Source organism: Aulonocara stuartgranti (assembly GCF_965226115.1).
Source record: "Aulonocara stuartgranti genome assembly, chromosome: 7".
Lineage (NCBI taxonomy): Eukaryota > Metazoa > Chordata > Actinopteri > Cichliformes > Cichlidae > Aulonocara > Aulonocara stuartgranti.
In genome coordinates, this window is record NC_138945.1 from 51,002,275 (window position 1) to 51,022,038 (window position 19,764).

Here is a 19,764-nt window from a genome sequence, read left to right on the forward strand (position 1 = left end):
CGGGGGGAGATAATCATATTTCCAGAGCTACATTCTTTTAGTGAGAGCTGTCAGCACATTTTGGGACTTTCTTTCCATTATTGCAGCATGGGGCCTTCGTTCTGACCACGGGGCACATCGCTTGCTGAGAGCCACACAAGGCAGGAAATGTTTTCCTTGGCAGATGCATGTCGAATTACTGCTGAAGCACATAACCGCCACAATTTCCGTGACACCGTCCCTAATAAGCAAGCTAATACGTCTGTTGAGTAATGGGCACGGGGGCCGGGGCAATACATGGTATTATGGGAAAAAATGTGGCGCGTATATGCAGAGTATGCAGTGAAAAAGCTTTTATTCGATTTAGGAATTTACAATGCAGAAGGTGATCCAAACACTCTGCTTCTGTTTTGCCTGCCTGGAGACTCAATATCATATTGTTTAGCAAAGAATGGCATTCATTCTTCGAAGTGGAATTCAACCTGAAATTCGGAGCATGTCGTCCTCAGCCAACAGACACACAGTTATTTTGCTAACAGTTTGTTTTGTCTATGTATCCATATTTAACCTGCACTAGACAACTACAGTAAATCACATTTCTAAAAGCATTAAGTCATGGATTTACTATTTCATGTATGCCTTTAGAGATATTCTAAGTTGATATTTGATTTAGCTACCTGATTAAAGACCACCCATCTGCGCTTTAACAACATTAACGACACTAAAGACCTTCAAAGTGGCTTTGCATCGATTGTGGTTGCTTGAATAACTTGAGTTGTTGGCCACCGGTGACCTCGGGGATGGCGATAAAAGGGGAGCTGCAGGGGCTGCAAAGGCTTTAAGGGACGGGCTGCTCTTTCTGTTTAGAGGCAATGGGGGCAAAGTGGGCCATGCATGGGCTCAGTCCTGCCTCATTTCTCAAGTCATAAATCCGGATTTGCCACAAGGCTGTCAGGTTGAACTCAGGGAACAGCTGGAGGCGAAATGAAAGGCGGCTACACCAGCAGACACGAGAGAGAGAGAGAAAAGCGGTTGTTCATTAAGAACGAAAAGAGACTGAGACTAAAAGATATGAGGGCGGTAAATCAGAGATAGCAGAAAAACAGAATATGACTTCTACCTAAAATGAAACTGACAGATATACGCACAGCTGAGACAGGTGTGAGAGAGTTGTGCCGTGCATCGAGGCCATACACGACACCGCTGCCCACCTTGGTGTTTATTTGTCCACCCCTCCTCCCCCCTCCAGGCGCTCAAAGGGTAAACGTCTATTCTGGTTTAGGGTTACAGCCAAGCTGCCTTGAACCCCCGGGCTTCAAGCGTGCATGCCATTCTTGGCAAGCCGACGCACTCCCTGGCACGCATCGCCTGCCCCTGACCCCCACAGGGAGGAAGGGGTCCCTCAGTGCTTTCCTTGACAAAAAAAAACCCCTAACCCCACATCTTTGCTGATCCAGTCCTCCCCCACCCCTCGCCACGGCCCCGTGACACAGAGTGACACACCTGCCCCTCTCTCATGCCCTACTCCAACTATTATTACAGGCTTTATAAGGGTTTAAGTGAAGATCAGAGGATGGCCATGACCTCAATAGGTCACCAAGCTAGGCCAGGCAAAGCTAACAGTTAAAGGAGCTGTCTGGCACGGTGACAAAACAAGGCGATGACAGAGTCTGTCTGAAAGCACCACTACCTCTGGCTGCTCTGTTTTCCACCTACCAGATCTACTATCAAACAGTCACTCAGAGGGCCAAACCATCTGTCGCCAAACATCTTTCAGCAAAATGCTGTAAAGGCATGTCACCTCACCTTCCCAACACCTGTTTGGGAATGACATTTTCCACACATTCATTATCGAAAGACCTGCAGTGTAGTTATGTAGCAACTACAAACTAAAGACGACTATTTTAGGGTTGAATTTGGGATGTTAGATTTCATATATGAAGATGAAATGTAGGGCTTCTTTTTTGAAATTTTGTGCTGGTACTATAGAGCCATTTCGCCACTCTCACATGCAAGACCCATAAAAACTGAAAAGCTGCTACCACATCTCAGTGTGTTCGATATTTCATACTGTTTTTAAGCATCCCTATTACCTCTACAGTAACTTCGCATTTACCATGCTGATAGGATGCACCATTCTATGCAAGCTCAGAATTTTTTAAATATAGCCAGGACTCAAGGTCTGAAGGTTTCTGGTTATCTGTCATATAACAGGAGGAAGAAGTACATCAAAGCATGAAATATTTCCTGTATCCACTTGGTGGCCCTATGATAATTGCCAAACACTGATATGTAGATGTGTTCGAAACCTAGCTGTCAAAGGCCACGAGGCACGGTACGCCCTAGACAGGTTGCCAGTCTGTCGCAGAGCAACTATTCATGCTCACATTCACTCCTAAGGGCATTTTTGGATCACCAGTTAACCTAAACCCATGCATGTATATGCAAACACATATCTAAAAATGTCACTGGCCCTAATTTAAGCAGATATACAGTTCAGTTTATAATGAGGCGTGTGTGGGGGTGAATATTTATCTCTTTTTGCCCCACAACAAGTTATAAAGGTTTGGAAGTATTCAAAGAGGCTCACAGGTGGATTTTCACAATAGTCCAGTTACAAGAAATCATTATGTTACTGACAAACCAGCAATGAACACATTAATTTCTCACAGTTTTGAATGCATCAGAAAAGTTAACTGTATATTAATCAATATATTATTCAAACAGCACATTTAGCACAGTCAAAGAATTTGGATCCCACCTCAGCTGTCTTTTCTGTTGAGGCAAAATCTAATTCATGGAGATACCTTCACACTATTTGCTTTATATGCCATGACCAACATTTGTGTTGTGAATGTAAAAAAAATAAAATCATTCTTAATTTATAAATGTAATACTTTAACACTCTTGCTACGGATGTCAAATGCATCTTACATCATGAGCCACATACAGCTCACTTTGATCTTAAGTGGCAAGACCAGTAAAAATCCCCTTTCTTTCAGTGTAAAGTAATTTAATCCCTGAGAAATGTCAATATGAGAAAAAGAAATGTAATTTCATCTCAGTTTTTTTAAATGCTAAAGAAATGCTGCAGAAATCTTTGGACCTAAATCTTGAGAAATAAATGTGTACAATTAAAGAAAAGGTTCGTTGCCCAGACTGTTCTGTATTTATAAAGCAGAAGGTTTTTGTTGTTGCCGGAGTCTTTGTCAGGCTGATTAAGTTCCCAGGGCCTTATGTTTGACACCCCTAGTCTATAATATAAAATGGTCAGCTGTGACATGCCAATTTCTGAGTGTCTAAGTAAGCCAAATGATTTGCATGGTTGTCAAGAGTCAAGAGTGCATATATATATATATAGCAAGTGAATATGGCTTAACCCTTTAAAGCCTCAACTGTGAATTAATTGTCATAAAATTCTTTTTTTGGGGGGAAGTGATTATTAAACTTTCTGACAAATTTAAAAAATCATCCATTTCTATATATATGTTTTAATTTGTGTCATATTTGCTACATCCAGCATTTTTTTTTTTTGCAGTTTAGCACTTGAAAACATATTATAGAGTTGTAGGTTTTTTTGGTAGAGAAAAGAACAAAAACACACACCAATGATGTAGAAGTCTTAACAACTCATAAAGACTCTGTGTATCAAATATGATACACTATGCATTAAGGACCTGTGTGTCTGAAAGTGTAACATATTGTTAAATCAAATTGGAGACTTCTTGACTTGTTTAATTTAAGGAGAATTATCCTCAACCCTGGTTCACATGAGAACATCATCCTGTCCTTCACAGGGAGAGTAGACTATAGAGATGGGCGTACCGTACATCTTGCCCTCATCTGAGAGGATGATCTTCCTACGGCCACAGGGTGGGTAGATGGCCAGGGCCTCCTGGAAGCTCTGCTCGATGTCAGGGCTCCACACACCCTCGGCATCATTCTCTAGGGGTTTGTCGAGTCCGTCCCCCAGCTCCTCACTCCCACCCCTGGGGGAGGGAGCTGGCACCCACTCTGCAGACGTGGTGGGATGACAGAGAGAGGACCACAGAGCGAGTGGTAGAGGGTCTGAGCTTTGTGGTAGATGGACGTGGAAGGAGATCGAGGTGTCCGCAGGGAGCAAATCTGTCTGTATGAACTGCACAGGTGTGATGGTGATGCTGCGTCTGGATGTGGCAGGACAGAAAAGAAAGGCAGAAGAGGAAAAAATTGAAGTGGTGCTCTGTCAGTTTACACAAAATGTTTTAATGATTTTACATTATTTCCAAAATAGTGTGTAGATAACAATAGTGTTTTTTGTTATCTAACAAGGACAACCACTTATATGTATGCTTTTAAACGTTTGATATCATTTGTGCTGTTACTAAAACAGCAACAATAGAACATTTCCTATGATAAGCATTTCACAAAACCAATGACTGTTATTAACTAAAATTTTATAATTTTATCATTTATTCAGCTTATTTGGTCAGCAGCTACAACAGTTACCACACACAGCCTGTAAAGACCATTATTCAAAATCTTAGTTCTTTCATTTAGAAGCAGGGGTTAAAATGGACTTCGGTGCGTTGGGGAACCTGAAGATCAGGTGTAGCAATGCAGAATTAACCAGAAAAGAGTCACATAATAATTTGTTTTGTGCATTCCAGTACAATGTTCTTTGTGTACAGAATGTGATCAGCTGATTTGTGTTGCTACTCCGACATCACTGCTCTTTGTGGATTTTGACAACTGATATAAGCAGATCTTAAGTGAGCTACATGGCAGATTTCGATCACCTAGACACTACAAAGTTAGTATAAAAGGTAGCCTGGACTAAAGTGCCTGGTAACCAGTGAATAACACAAAACTAGTAACAACTTATTTTTCATGACATTTCACAAAAACACAAAAACACAATATCCAATATCGGAATTAAAACTAATAAATCAGGACAATAAAATTGAAAGATTAGGAAAATATACTAGCTGAGCAGCTACACCTGTCCTTTCCTCTCCTTTTTTTTTTGGGGGGGGGGGGGGGGGGGGGGGTCTCTCCCTGGGAGAAACTGTACATTTAGCTCACAGAAACATTTTGTGACAAATTTTTGGAGCTGTTTGAAAAGCTGCAGTTTGAAACTACACGGCACCTTTAAAAAACTTTTTTAATTGCAATTTAACATTTCTATTCTGTTTCTGCTCGCTTTTTTTCAGTAGCTAACTTATGCTTAAGTACTAAATGTTGATTTACAACAGCATCATCAACAGATCACAGGGATGGAAAGCAAAAGGGATATGCTGAAGATGTAAGGGGCAGTGGGATGTTATTATTTTCTTAATACTGAGCAAATATCTTCATGCCTTCATAATATCTTCAGAAAAGTGAATCATGTTGAGGAAATGTCACTGAGACCCAGTTCTTAGCTACACTATTAGCAACCTAGCTGCTACATTAGGGCCATTATTAGATCACATCAGCTCAACATCTGCTAACCCTCACTGGGGGAAAAAAAGATTAATAATAAGTTTAATGCCAACATGAAAACAAATAACGGAGGGCATGTGGTGTTGGAGGAGAGGAGGGGTGTGACAAATGAGAAGACACATTAAAGTTGCGTCACGTTGCAAGTTGCATCCTCAGACACACTTAGACCCACATGCCAAGTGGAATCACAGCAGGATATTAAAGCCATGGGGCTTTTTTAAGGATTGTCCATTTCTTCACCAGCGCTATAAGTGACTGTGTTATTACAATCCTCAGCTGAGGTCCTAATCAATGTGTTTATGCATTGTTTGGGGTGTAAGAGTGTTGTAACAACAAGATGAGTTATTAAAACGATTAACTTATGCATTCCTGTGACTGTTTGCGACAGGGGGGAAAAACAAACAAACTTCTAAACAGTGCTGAAATCCAGAGGGAAGGGTGACAGTGTAGGGATGTTTGAGTCGCAGCAGATTCACATCCTGTTTTCCCTACGCACCAATTTCTTTAGGATATGCACACAGCCCTTATGTATATTTGGGAGGGGAGAATGAGACAGTTGTCGGCTCCACCGCTTCCTCTTGACAAATGGAGAAGGAGGAGAAAAACGGGAGAACGGCCACAATAGTAGGACGCGGTGAAGAAAGAGCTCCGCACTCATGAGTCAATACAAACAGGGGTTTGTGTCACTGACTTTTTTCCTGCCGGTGCTCTCCATGGCCATTTAGGGCAGCAACGAGAAAAGCGGTGACCATTACGTCAGTTATAATGCCAAACCTGAACGTGTGTGGAGAGAGTACAAGGATCTCAAACGAAAAAGGCTGTGATTGGCAAGAGATCTGGGGAGTGAGTAAGACTCTCCAGCCATCCCCCACCCCCTGCTCTCCCCACCCCTGCACTTCCTCTGAGCGCCCCGATGTTCCACAAAGCTTCCTGCAAGGCGTCCGGCCAGTCAGCCATTCGGCCCCATCAAATTCTGTTTCTTACACACGCATGAACTTACATGTGTACAAACAACAACGGATATAGATTTTAAAAACAACTTGAACCCACACAAACTCCAACACATGAAAAGCAAAAAGTCAGAAAACACTAAAAGCAGTATGCCATATTTACTAAGGGAGCAGACTGTCCATACACAAACCTATGAGCAATTCTTCTCAGTGTTTAATTCTGACGTTTAAAATATAAAAAGGATTCAGGAAAACGGTTCTACTTAGGATTAGGGTTTGTGAAAGAAGCATTTGAAGCATCCATTGGATAAGGTTTCATGGTTTCATCTCTATAAACTGCGAGAATTTCCATTTTAAAGATTTAATCATTAATAAAATGCATAACGCACTCGCCGTGTGTCCAAGTGATGATTCATTTGTAAACAGGAGTCAAACCTTTGAACTCTGGATAACCCTCAAGGAAAAAAATCTGACCTGATCCTGCACTCAAAGTGTGACATTGTTCATAATCAACTAGTTAACAGATCTTCTCTTGTGACGCTGTGAAGGTCAAAGTGGCACTGCTTTTATAACGTATGCTTAAAAAATACTCGGCCTAGCCAAGCATCTGTGTGACATGTGCGGTGTAACGGAGTGGCGTTAGTTTATCCACAGATTTTAACAGACCTACAGTGGGGCAAAAAAGTATTTAGTCAGCCACCGATTGTGCAAGTTCCCCCACTTAAAATGATGACAGAGGTCAGTAATTTGCACCAGAGGTACACTTCAACTGTGAGAGACAGAATGTGAAAAAAAAATCCATGAATCCACATGGTAGGATTTGTAAAGAATTTATTCGTAAATTAGGGTGGAAAATAAGTATTTGGTCACCTCAAACATGGAAAGTCTCTGGCTCTCACAGACCTGTAACGTCCTCTGTAAGAAGCTTTTCTGTCCCCCACTCGTTACCTGTATGAATGGCACCTGTTTGAACTCATCATCTGTATAAAAGACACCTGTCCACAGCCTCAAACAGTCAGACTTCAAACTCCGCCATGGCCAAGACCAAAGAGCTTTCGAAGGACACCAGGAAAAGTATTGTAGACCTGCACCAGACTGGGAAGAGTGAATCTACAATAGGCAAGCAGCTTGGTGTGAAAAAATCAACTGTGGGAGCAATCATCAGAAAATGGAAGACATACAAGACCACTGATAATCTCCCTCGATCTGGGGCTCCACGCAAGATCTCATCCCGTGGGGTCAAAATGATCATGAGAACGGTGAGCAAAGATCCCAGAACCACACGGGGGGACCTGGTGAATGACCTGCAGAGAGCTGGGACCAAAGTAACAAAGGTCACCATCAGTAACACACTACAACGGCAGGGAATCAAATCCCGCAGTGCCAGACGTGTACCGCTGCTGAAGCCAGTGCATGTCCAGGCCCGTCTGAAGTTTGCCAGAGAGCACATGGATGATACAGCAGAGGATTGGGAGAATGTCATGTGGTCAGATGAAACCAAAGTAGAACTTTTTGGTATAAACTCAACTCGTCGTGTTTGGAGGAAGAAGAATACTGAGTTGCATCCCAAGAACACCATACCTACTGTGAAGCATGGGGGTGGAAACATCATGCTATGGGGCTGTTTTTCTGCCAAGGGGACAGGACGACTGATCCGTGTTAAGGACAGAATGAATGGGGCCATGTATCGTGAGATTTTGAGCCAAAACCTCCTTCCATCAGTGAGAACTTTGAAGATGAAACGAGGCTGGGTCTTCCAACATGACAATGATCCAAAACACACCGCCCGGGCAACAAAGGAGTGGCTCCGTAAGAAGCATTTGAAAGTCCTGGAGTGGCCTAGCCAGTCTCCAGACCTCAACCCCATAGAAAATCTGTGGCGGGAGTTGAAAGTCCGTGTTGCTCGGCGACAGCCCCAAAACATCACTGCTCTCGAGAAGATCTGCATGGAGGAATGGGCCAAAATACCAGCTACTGTGTGTGCAAACCTGGTAAAGACCTATAGTAAACGTTTGACCTCTGTTATTGCCAACAAAGGTTATGTTACAAAGTATTGAGTTGTATTTTTGTTATTGACCAAATACTTATTTTCCACCCTGATTTACGAATAAATTCTTTACAAATCCTACCATGTGGATTCATGGATTTTTTTTTCCACATTCTGTCTCTCACAGTTGAAGTGTACCTCTGGTGCAAATTACTGACCTCTGTCATCATTTTAGGTGGGGGAACTTGCACAATCGGTGGCTGACTAAATACTTTTTTGCCCCACTGTATTGCCATTAAGAAGAAAACTAGGAAACCAAGTCACATAACATGGCTCGCTTAAACGATCCCTCCAGCCTTATCCAACCTAAGTTTTCTGAATTAAATCCCTCACATAACTCAAACTAGTTAAAAAGCTTATGTAAGACGTAATCTCGATCACAAGCTCACCAGCTAGTCAAGAGCTAATGGATTGCGATAAAACTAAACTTTCTGAAACTGACAGATATAATCCCAGTGTGACATTTCTATTGTTTATGGACGTGATTTTAAACTAAACACAACTCCAGTTCAGGGTCACTGCATGTCAAAGTGAGAACTGTGGGGGCCATAAACCATTAGTGTGGAGCTCTGTGCCTCTCTCGAAGCGTCCAGGAGGTTAATTAACCTAAGCCATGCCTTAAAACAGCCCTCTCCCCTCCCTCACGCCTCCAGACCAGCCCCAGCGTGGCCCCTCTACACTGGATCTGCTCAACAGGATAATCCCCCAGCTGGTGCTGTGGTCAAGGGGCCACGTAACCCCTTGGCTGCCCCGACTCCTTTACACAACTGTACACACTGACCAACTAAGCAAACCCGGTCATGGTTAAAACTTGTGAGACAGAGGGGAAAAAAAAAAACACACTTGGGACACACAAAAACACAAATATGCCCACACATACACAAGTTAAAACGCTAACAAAGACTTTATCAGAGCAGGGTCGTATGCAAGGCTGAGGCACACATACAGAGAAACAATGAAACCTTCCCTCTGACACACACACTGACACATATTGTAAAACATGAGCAACAAGCAGCTGCAGGTAGTTGAGCCTCAGGTTGTTCTGGACCAGAGCCAGCCAGGTGGGCAAGCAGGGCAGCTTTTTATAAACAACGTCAATCAGCTGTGCAGTTCAACACCAACAACACTAGTTATTGGAAACACTGTACTGACAGACACTGCTAATGACTTTGGTAATGTCCTGATTATTTTAATTGCACCCCGAGCTTCATCTTAGTGGTTTTAGCGTAAAACCTCATGTTCTTCAGAAGGAAACAATTTTCACCTATTAGCAGTGTTACTGTGAGCATGAGGCCACACAGGGACACAGAGACTGAGACAGATACTGTGTAGATATCCAGAAGTCACAGTACTTGCTACACTCACAGAGTGTGTCTGTGTGCGAGTGTGTGCGTTGTGCTGAAGTGGTCACAATCTCCACTAATCGGGCCGGGAATGTAAAGACAGGCAGAAAACATTCTGGCAAAAAGGCAGTAGTATGGGATCAGGCTACGTGATAGAAATAAAGTGGCAGTGAGAGCCTCTGGCTGCAAACAGGTTTGTTTTGTTAGGTTTTTGCTGAGAGCACGTGTTCTCTGGCACCGAGTCCCACTGGGCTGCCCCAGCGGGAGTCTCCGAGCTCCACACACTAAACAAACACAGTGGCTTTTGCATATTTTGCATATTAGACATAAAAGGACGACTTTGATACGGCAATGTCAACCCCTCACAGTATATTTACACATCACAAGCAGCAGCCAAAGGTTGTTTTCACAATCATCCTGTCGATATATTGATCAGTTGACTGATTAGCACTTAAAGTGCAAATGATCATCTGACAGCTCTGCCTGGTTGCACAGTCCACAACCCCTCTATGATCATTTGGTCTCACCGCTTGCAGCCAGATGTAGCGTTCACCTGCAGCAGGCTGCTCTAAATTCCCAGCATCAATCAAGAGTCTTATAGACTTGTGGCGACAGGAAGCTGTGCAAATAAAATCAGTCATGGTGGGTTTAAACTAAGTAAAACAGGGGGCTCCAAATGCTGGGCTGATAAGCAGGTAATGACAACAAACTATTAACACTAATAACATGCGGTATGTTAAGCTGCCAAAAGTTAGTGGAGTGGTTGTTCTCAACAGTCCAAGGTGTAAATGCTTCCGTAACTGCTTGAACATGATGAGGGCTGGTAAAGACTTTTGCTTCTTTTGTTAATTTGCTATTATAATACAGAATCCCACAGTTAAGACTTAACTTCTGCCCTTTCTACATGCCAGTGGGAAAAAGAGCTGAGGTCTTTCATATGAATCCCAGATAATCCAAATGTAAAGATTTATCAGACTGTCTGGAATCAATAGACAACACAGACACACACTGCACAGTGCTACGGGTGCTCAGCAGCGTTAGCAGAAAAGGAGGGGAGGGCTGTGCAAAAAGTCTTTGTTCTACAAGGCTCATATCTGAGGCATTATTCGTTTTTCTCGTGCAAGCGGAGGAGGAATGATCGCTATGTGGGATGAGTACAGGAAAAAAAAAAAAAGAAACTCCTCCACTGTGGAGAGGACCTGTCTCAGGGCAGCTATGCACACACAAACACACAATGATTCCCAAACAAGGATGAAAGCGCACATATTTCTCTTCTTGATCACACACCTTTTTTAACCTCCCCTCTCGTTCCACTCATTCACCCACACAAACACACAAACACATCCACCTCTAGGCCCAGCCACATCCACCCACACGCACACAAATGCTACTCCAGTGTGAACAAAGCAACCTTAGAGTTCAGATTACATTATAATTCATGTGTCTGGGACAAGAGTGAACCCAAAGCCTTGAAAACAGAAAGGCCAACTCCTCTAGCTGCCAGACTCTTCAGAGGAGGCTCTGGCAGGTGTGATTTTTACCCTTCCATCACAGTCACTCCTGCTCCTTCACACCTGTTGCTCCTCTGAAAAATATACTCACTCAGCTGACCTACAAACACCATAACACACACACACACAATCCACACTCTGAACTGTACATATATTAAAATATATTGAACAATGAAAAGTCTATAATACACTCATAAGGTTGAAATCTGAGTATTTTTATTGTTTTAAAGATCCGGTGTGTAGGATTTTGGTGGATATGCAGGAGGAAAGGAATAAAGTATCTATAAGCATGCTTTGCTTTGTGTATTAATACCTGAAAATAGGAACTGCTTTGGTTCTATTAGTTCTGTTCTCCTTTGCGAAGTAGTGAGTGAATGGACCGCGCTTTTCTACTCAAAACTTTTACTACAAACCTCATTCACTCAATGACACACACATTCATGCATTTTTCTAACTCTGTATATTTTTATATATTTTATTTATTGTTTACTCTATTTAATTTGTAAAATATGTGTACACACACACACACACGTAGAAAAATATTTAGTATACACATCCAGAAATGCATATATTATTATATATTGTACATATATTTATTAGTTTCAGATGTAGCCATTCTTGTATTTTGCTTGTTTACATTATTGTATTTTGCACAACTCTGTTGCTTGTGAAGCTCGCACACAAGAATTTCACTCACATGTGCTGTACCAATGTACCTGCACATGTGATGTGACAATAAAAGTGATTTGATTTGATTCTATAACTGCTTTGTGTAACACTCATACACACTGATGATGGATTCATCAGGGGCAACTCAGGGTTCAGTATCCTGCCCAAGGATACTTCGACATGCACTTCAGAGTAGCCAGGGAATCGATCCATGGTAGATACCACCATGTTTCTACAGTAGCCCAGAACAGACAAACTAATCAACAAGTCTTGATAGGACCTTTTCTTGTGTTTAGCAGCCTGACCTAAGGGACATGACAGGTATTCATCTGGATGAGCCAAAATGGACACAGCAGTAAAGCTAAAATCAGAAATTGAGACAAAAATAATAATGTGAAATACTTTTTTTCTTTTCGCTTTGAAGCAAAGCTGCTTAAATGCAATTGTCCCAGCCACTGTACACACTGTACACACACACACACTTAACTGAAAACATCAATAAAGCTTTGCAAACTAGTTTTTTGTTTTTTTTTAAAGATCGTTTTCACAGCTCACCTATTAATAGAGACTTATACACTATAAAATTGCTTTGTGTAGATTTTCTTTTCTTGTATTTCATTTCTAGCAGTTCCACAGATTCCCATGTCACTGTGGGTATTACAAAAAGAAACATGATCCAGAATCTATAATCCAGCATAAGCATGAAGGCCTCCTATCCAAACCACATTTACATCTTGTGTTGACTGATACACCGCTGCTGATGCGTTACAGTGTAATGAGAATTTAGACAATATAGTGCGTTGATGAGTGCAGACAGTTGCTTTCTAACTCTAAGAGGTTTACCACACTACATGCTGTTATTGTGATTCACATCGCACCAATTTGTCATAATCTGCAAAACTTTGAGCTGCCAAATCAAATACACGCATAAAGTAGAACTGCATAACTATTTTAAACTTCATTACTACCACCACTAAAAGCTGAGGAGTATGTGTGCATTGACGCAGTGTACAGCAACTAATTACACTGTATTTTTGGATTTTGCTTAAGTGCAAATACGCAGGGCTTCTTCTCTGCTTGTTTATTTCCATTTATTTTTATTTTTTCAGGTACAGCTTCTTTGAAAATAAAGAGTATGAGAACAAGTCTTGTAATGATTTACACAACTGTTAAAAGCTGAACTCAACTCCTCTTCAGTGTGCAACACTATGATGAGTACATTACGCCTTAAAGCATGACTACAACTATTAAGTGGATATACACTAAAAAGCAAATGACAGCTCCATCTTACCTCTTACATATGTCCTAAAAAGTAAAAAAAAAACAAACAAAAAAAACAACAACCCCATATCTCTAATGAATGATATCAAGTCATTTTAGCCAAAAAGAACATTAAAATGTATTTTTTAAAAGAGATCTGGCCAAGACGAAGGCAGAGACTGCAAAAAATACAACATCACAGTTCTGTGGGACATTTAAACAACCAAAAAAGACAATAAAGCACAATCATAAAGATACCAACGAGACATGTCATTTCTTTATCCTGACTACATTCAAGTTACCAGTATAAGCAATTTGGTAGATATTTACACACAAACATCGGAAATGACTTTTGACAGTTGATCACTTTTTTTTGCACAACACCAGTATTCAAAATAAATAAATAAAATAAAGTATTGGCAGTAATTAAACTGCTGTAAATGGCTTGTCGACCTGTAAGGTATCAAAGCAGATCCCTCGTGAATGATATCAAGTCATCTAAGAACCCTTCTGTCCACAAGGTAGAAGCTACAATCATTGTTTGTTCAAGTGATTTTTATACATCCTTTAAATAGTCTGAGATTTCAAAACTCTTTTTCGAGACAGACCTGGTCAAGAGAGCAGCAGAAACGGCAACAAATATAACATAACAGATATTTTAAATGGCCAAAAAACTGCTTTGATTATAATCTAGAGCGCAGGGTAAATGCATACATGCAAAACACGTCATGTCTTTAATTCCGCTGACTGTAGCCTATTTGCCGAACTAAACAAATATATTAGACATTTAAAAAAATTAAACAAAAAAAAAAACCATCGGGAGTACCACAGTTCATGACATAATAAATTATAGTTTAAAAAGACACGAAGCAATTTTTTTTTATTTTGCTAGTACGATTCTACTTGAAGTTCTACCTCATCGTCCCACTGATGACATCATTTATCCCAGCTTTTAATCACACTTAAATACAATTCAATCAATAGCAGACTGAGAAGGCACTACCCTGTCAAAACACTTACACACTACTCACACTTGTTGAGAAGAAAAGAAGGGGAGTGGTGGAGGGCAGAAAACTTAATTAATCCTGCGGGTTAATAAATACACCGTTTGAATGATCCCGGAGTAAAACTTTACCCAGACGGGCGCTAATGTTTGACCGCACAGCCCTGACGTTATTCCCTCACACTAAAAAAAAAAGAAAGAGAGAGAGAAGGAGAAAGGTTCCGGCTAAAGCACAGGGAGTCAGAGCTCACTTACTCCACCGCTGGAATTAAAAGAAGGGGGGGAAATGCAGGAATTCCAGCGAAGAAATGCGAGTAATTTATGGAATGTTGTCTCCGACAGCGAGTGTGAGCTGTTTCAGAGAGAAGGCGCTCAAACAACTGACTTCACATCCACATTGTTCAACAAACTGAAAGTTTCACTCCGACAGACCCCGCAACTGAAACCTGAACAGCGCTCAACACTCAGAAAACTGTGAAACATTTGCACCGGCTTACCTGGTCAAACTCCTGTTAGCAGTCCGGCAGGCAGGCAGGCGGGCAGGTAGAGTAGTATTTTATTTTATTATTATGATTTTTTTAAAAATAAAATAAGGAGTCCGTAGGGGGTTTTCTTCTTATTTTTTTTCCCTCTTTGTTTGTTTTCTGCTGCCTCGTCTCCTTCCTGAAGCCGCTTGTTTGAAGCGAGAGGAGGGCAGGAATTTCAGGAATTAGCCGTGGTATGACATGAAGCCTGGAAAAAGCCAGAGAAAAAGACCCAGGGAGGGAAGGAGGAGGGGGGAGACAGAGGAGGGGAGGGCGCGAGGAGGTCTGACCGGCCAACACGTAATGACGAAAAGGGGGAGAGGAAGAGGAGGGCTCAGAAAGGAGAGGAAAGGGTGGAAGAGCATGGCATTAAGAAGAATAATTTAAAAAGAACTAAAACAGAAAGGATACACAATATTATAGCACTCAACTTCTTCATGAACACTGACAATGGGTGTACAAACACACCATTTATAGGACAAGCGTGTTACACTGGATTCCCACTGTAACTGAAATCACTGGTTTAATCCTTCAAATTTTATTAAGCTTTATATCAGGTACAATGAACGATCGTTGCCACAAATGTAATATTTCAGATCCATACTATAGGGGCTCAACAGTTTTTTGCCTGCTATAAAGAATCACTATTGCACTTTGACTTGTTGAATAATAAGTGCATATACTTTATCCACCGTATTTCTATCACTTGTGATACACCTGAACAGATAAAGCTACCTTAAGCGCTGCTATTAAATTTATACTCTCCAGGCCTTATGCCTTATTATACTAAAGAAACAATATTAAATATGTCTTTAAAAATAAATTGCCCATATTAATGTCTATCCAAGATGGCTATCTTTTTTTCAAAAGTTTTTTTCCCCCCATATAACTTGTAACCTTTTGCTTTTCAGCTCTAGTTTGCTTATTATGTCACATGATCAGACCAAAAGGCGATAATATTGTTAGACTCGGGTATATTGTGCAAGTCATTAAAGGCCTGGAGGCATAATTGTCTGAGATGTAATTCTGAACTTTGGACTCTTCCAAGGCTACATATGCGGAATAACGTGAACTGGGTAACAGAGCCCCCTGCTGGACATTCTGGGTGGTGCGTGTGTTCGTTCAGTGGAAAGCCATCACAGTTCTCTCTAAAGGTTGTAACCTGGGGTTTATTCTAGCCGTACTGTTTTTAAGACTCACAGTCATGTTCATTTGGACAAGCTGCACTTGGTAATATAGGAAGAGTTCATTCTTGGTGATGTCCTGGTTATGTATAAGTACACAGAAAGCAGAGGCAATGTCAAATTAGGCGCAATGTAATTTTTGTTTCAAAGATTAACAACAACAATAAAAAAAAATGTGTGTGATGTTGGTGATAAAAGCCATATGATGCTGTCCTTTCAGTATTTTGAGCTTCTATTTTAAATTGTCCACAGCTCTGCTTCAGCACCACAGATCAGTGACGGCTCTAGATAACATTTTGGGTCACCCGAAAGAACCACACAGCTGTACAGTTTATGTCATGCTGTAATAGAGCAGCCAAATAGAGTGACACCAAAGAAGCATTTTTCCTCAAATAAAAAACTTTTCACCCCTCAGCTGTAAAAGGCTGTTGGTGGGTGGGTGACATGGACACCCAAGTTTGCAAATAGGTTAACTGTCATGGTCCCTGTGCCTGCCCAGCCGGCCTCACAAGGCTACACTTGTGTTTTTGCTTTTTTCTGGACTTTCCCCCGTCACTGTATCTAGTATTGCACTGGTGTGTAAATAAATCGTGTTCTGATACGTCAACCTGCTCTGCGCTTGAGTCCCTGCTTTCAGTTTGTGACATTAACTTGAGAATGGAGCGACGTAGGAGCTCTAAATCGATACTGTAGGTGTATCTACTAAAAATCTTGAATCTCAGTGACATCAAGGTCAAGGTCAAGGTGAAAGGTCGTTTTCTGAAAATCTTGTGAAAACAATAACTTCAAAACAAGGTTACATAGGATTTTGAAACTTTTTTTTTTAAATTCCCCTTTCGCCCCTGTGGGCAGTCAATCCTTCAAGCTTGGGTCCTCTAATAGAGGCCTGGGAGCTTGAGGGTCCTGCACTGTATCTTAGCTGTTCCAAGGACTGTGCTCTTTTGGACAGAGATCTCGGATTTGTTTCTGAGATCTGCTGGAGCCACTCGCCTAGCTTGGGAGTGACTGCACCGAATGCTCCGATTACCACTGGGACTACTGTTACCTTCACACTCCACATCTTCTCGAGCTCTTCTCTGACCCTTGGTACTTCTCCAGCTTCTCATGTTCCTTCTTTCAGATGTTGCTGTCATTTCGTATTGCTATGTCTATTACTACAGCCGTCTTCCTCTGCTTGTCTACCACTACTATCTCCAGTTGGTTGGCCATCACCATTTTGTTTGTCTGTATCTGGAAGTCCCACAGGATCTTAACTCGGTCATTCTTGACCACCCTAGGGGGCATCTTACATTTTGACCTAGGGACTTCCAGGCCATAGATGGCAAAGATGTTTCTGTATACACATGCCGGCCACTTGGTTATGGCGTTCCATGTATGCCCTGCCTGCTAGCATCTTGCACCCTGCTGTTATGTGCTGGATTGTCTGAGGGGCATCTTTACACAGCCTGCACCTGGGGTCTTGCCTGGTGTGATAGACCCCAGCCTCTATGGATCTTGTGCTCAGAGCTTGTTCCTGTTCTGCCACGATTAGTGCCTCCGTGCTGTCTTTCAGTACAGTCCTGGTGGTGTGGATCAGTGACTCTGTGTCTCATTCACTTTTGGTATACAGCTTGATGTCATCCATGTAGAGGAGGTGGCTGATGATTGCTCCATTCCGTAGTCGGTATCCGTAGCCAGTCCTGTCAATGATCTCACTGAGGAGGTTCAGGACTGTGCAGAACAGCAGTGGGGACAGCGCATCCCTTTGGTAGATCCGGTACTTGATGATGACTTGTGCTATGGGCTTGAAGTTGGCCTCTAGTGTTGTATACCACATCCCCATTGAGTTCCTGAGAACTCAATGGGCTTCTTGAGAAAGCTCTTAGGGTCCTGTTGATCTTGTATAGGCATTCCAGGTGTGGGGCATCGAGTCATAGGCCTTGTTGTAATCAATCCAGGCAGTGCACAGCTTGGTCAGCCTAGTCTTGCTGTCTCAGCTGACTGCTTGGTCTACCAGTAGCTAGTGTTTTGCACCTCTGGTATTCTTGCCAATTCCTTTCTGGGCCCCTCTCATGTATTGTGCCCCATTCACCGCTATGATGCCTGACAGGAGCTTGTGGCACTTGGGCAAGTTATTGGCCGGTGTTTGGATGGGACTGGTCCCTTCTGGGGGTCCATGGGGATCAGGACTGTCCGGCCTTTGGTTAGCCATTCTGGGTGTCTCTCATCGACTAGCAGCTGGTTCTTTGGTACTGGAGTGCTGACTCCTGGAGTGCAGTCAGCTTCTTCAGCCAGTAGGCGTGAACCATGTGGGGGCCTGATGCTGTCCAACACTTCATACTGGACATCCTTTCTTGGATATATTTCTATATATATATGTGTATACATATATATGTATATGTATATAGATAGATAGATATACATATATGAGAAAGTGAGAGAGAGAGATGAACAGATCTTCATATTGATCTCCATATTGTCAGTTTTATAGCCTCTATGTTTAACTTTTAAAAACCGCATAGATCTAGAAGACTGGCTAAGTTTCTTGCTCATGCATTGGCTCCTGCCAAATTCTTAGACAGCATCCCGTGTGTATATATAAGTTTCTATAATGTAAAGAAAAGTCTGAATCTGAAACCTCTTAGAAATTACACTGGTTTGTTGGCTAGTCAGTGGAGACTAAAACCACTTCATAACTTTATGTCTTCAAAAAAGTGATAATATAAGCAGAAAATTATGGATTAATTGAGTAAAGCTGCCAAAACACAGAAATGGGATTTGAAGAACAGGAGTCGTTTGTCTAAATCAAATCACTTTATTTATGAAGTTTCATTGTATGTTCGATCATATTAAGGCAACCTTAGTTGTTTTTGTGAAACATACTGATACTAATTGGCTTAAGACAAACACAATTCATCAGCTGAAGCCCACATCCTTTACTGACAGGCATATTCACATTGATTTCCTTTGGATCAGTACGTGTTTATCGGTACAATAGCGTCCATCAACAGTACATTTAATTAAAACAGTGGCACGTATACCCAACAATCCAAAGTGGTCTACAAACAGTCTAGACTCTGTTAAATAAAGTGTATTAGAAACTACAGGAGATTCCTTTGGACTCATTTAAAAGAAATTAAAACAAGAGATTAAGTTGGTCTAAAAAAACAAAACAAAAAAGCAATATAAATTAACTTAACAGCCTCCTGTTGACAAAGAAGTTGTACTATTGCATTTATAGAACTTCCTATAGAAAATACATGGAATGTATAGGACAATATTGTACAAAACTGGATCTTAAGGGACACTCCTCCTTACAGGTTTACAGTTGAAGTTAGTGATGAGAACACTGTTCCTAAGACATTTACACTGTGTTATACTGTAATACACTGTAGGAGATTAGTGTAATCTGTAAAACATTTAGACTGTAAGACCAGACACTGTTGCTTTATCGTGTTTGTGGGGAGTTTTGGAGCACGCTAAGTAAACCCCATCCAACACTGACAGAATCATCGGCGATGAAGCTGAGAGCTAAACCAGCTCTTCATGCTAAGCACTACATATGAGTCCAGTTCCATTCAGGGGCCTTCATTTGTTGTAACCCAAAGACACATCTCCATCTGTGCATGCTCTGTATCCAGGGACTGCACCTCCTTTTAGTTCTGCTTTCAGCAATGACTCCGAGTCTCATTTCTTGGAAAGGAATTTCATCTTGTTTCCTGGAAAAAGCAACATATCTGCATGAAGACACATTTGAGACAAAGAGCATGTTTCCATAAAGAAAAACTGGAGGATTTTACAGATGATGAATTGATCAGCTGATAAGCTGACTGCCTGAGGCTGTGCAGAGAC

General features: G+C 41.6%; 2 protein-coding genes across 7 annotated transcripts in view; both read right to left on the reverse strand.

Annotated features, from left to right (window-relative positions):
* Positions 1-16,428, reverse strand: part of tead4 (TEA domain transcription factor 4) — a 39,658-nt gene extending 23,230 nt beyond the window's left edge. For 2 of the 4 annotated variants that reach the window (XM_082542493.1, XM_082542492.1), the window contains exon 1: positions 3,805-3,912. In XM_082542493.1, the coding sequence (XP_082398619.1) occupies positions 3,805-3,811 (7 nt within the window). In that variant the 5' untranslated portion in view covers positions 3,812-3,912. Of the gene's footprint in view, positions 1-3,804; positions 3,913-14,722 lie in introns of those variants that run through there. The other 2 variants (XM_082542495.1, XM_082542494.1) reach the window with 2 other exon arrangements.
* Positions 16,429-18,704: 2,276 nt separating this feature from the next.
* The window catches only part of LOC309711922 (DENN domain-containing protein 2A), a 39,217-nt gene continuing 38,157 nt past the window's right edge, over positions 18,705-19,764 (reverse strand). For all 3 annotated transcript variants that reach the window (XM_082542475.1, XM_082542474.1, XM_082542476.1), the window contains one exon: positions 18,705-19,631. In XM_082542475.1, the coding sequence (XP_082398601.1) occupies positions 19,600-19,631 (32 nt within the window). In that variant the 3' untranslated portion in view covers positions 18,705-19,599. The remainder of the gene's footprint in view (positions 19,632-19,764) is intronic.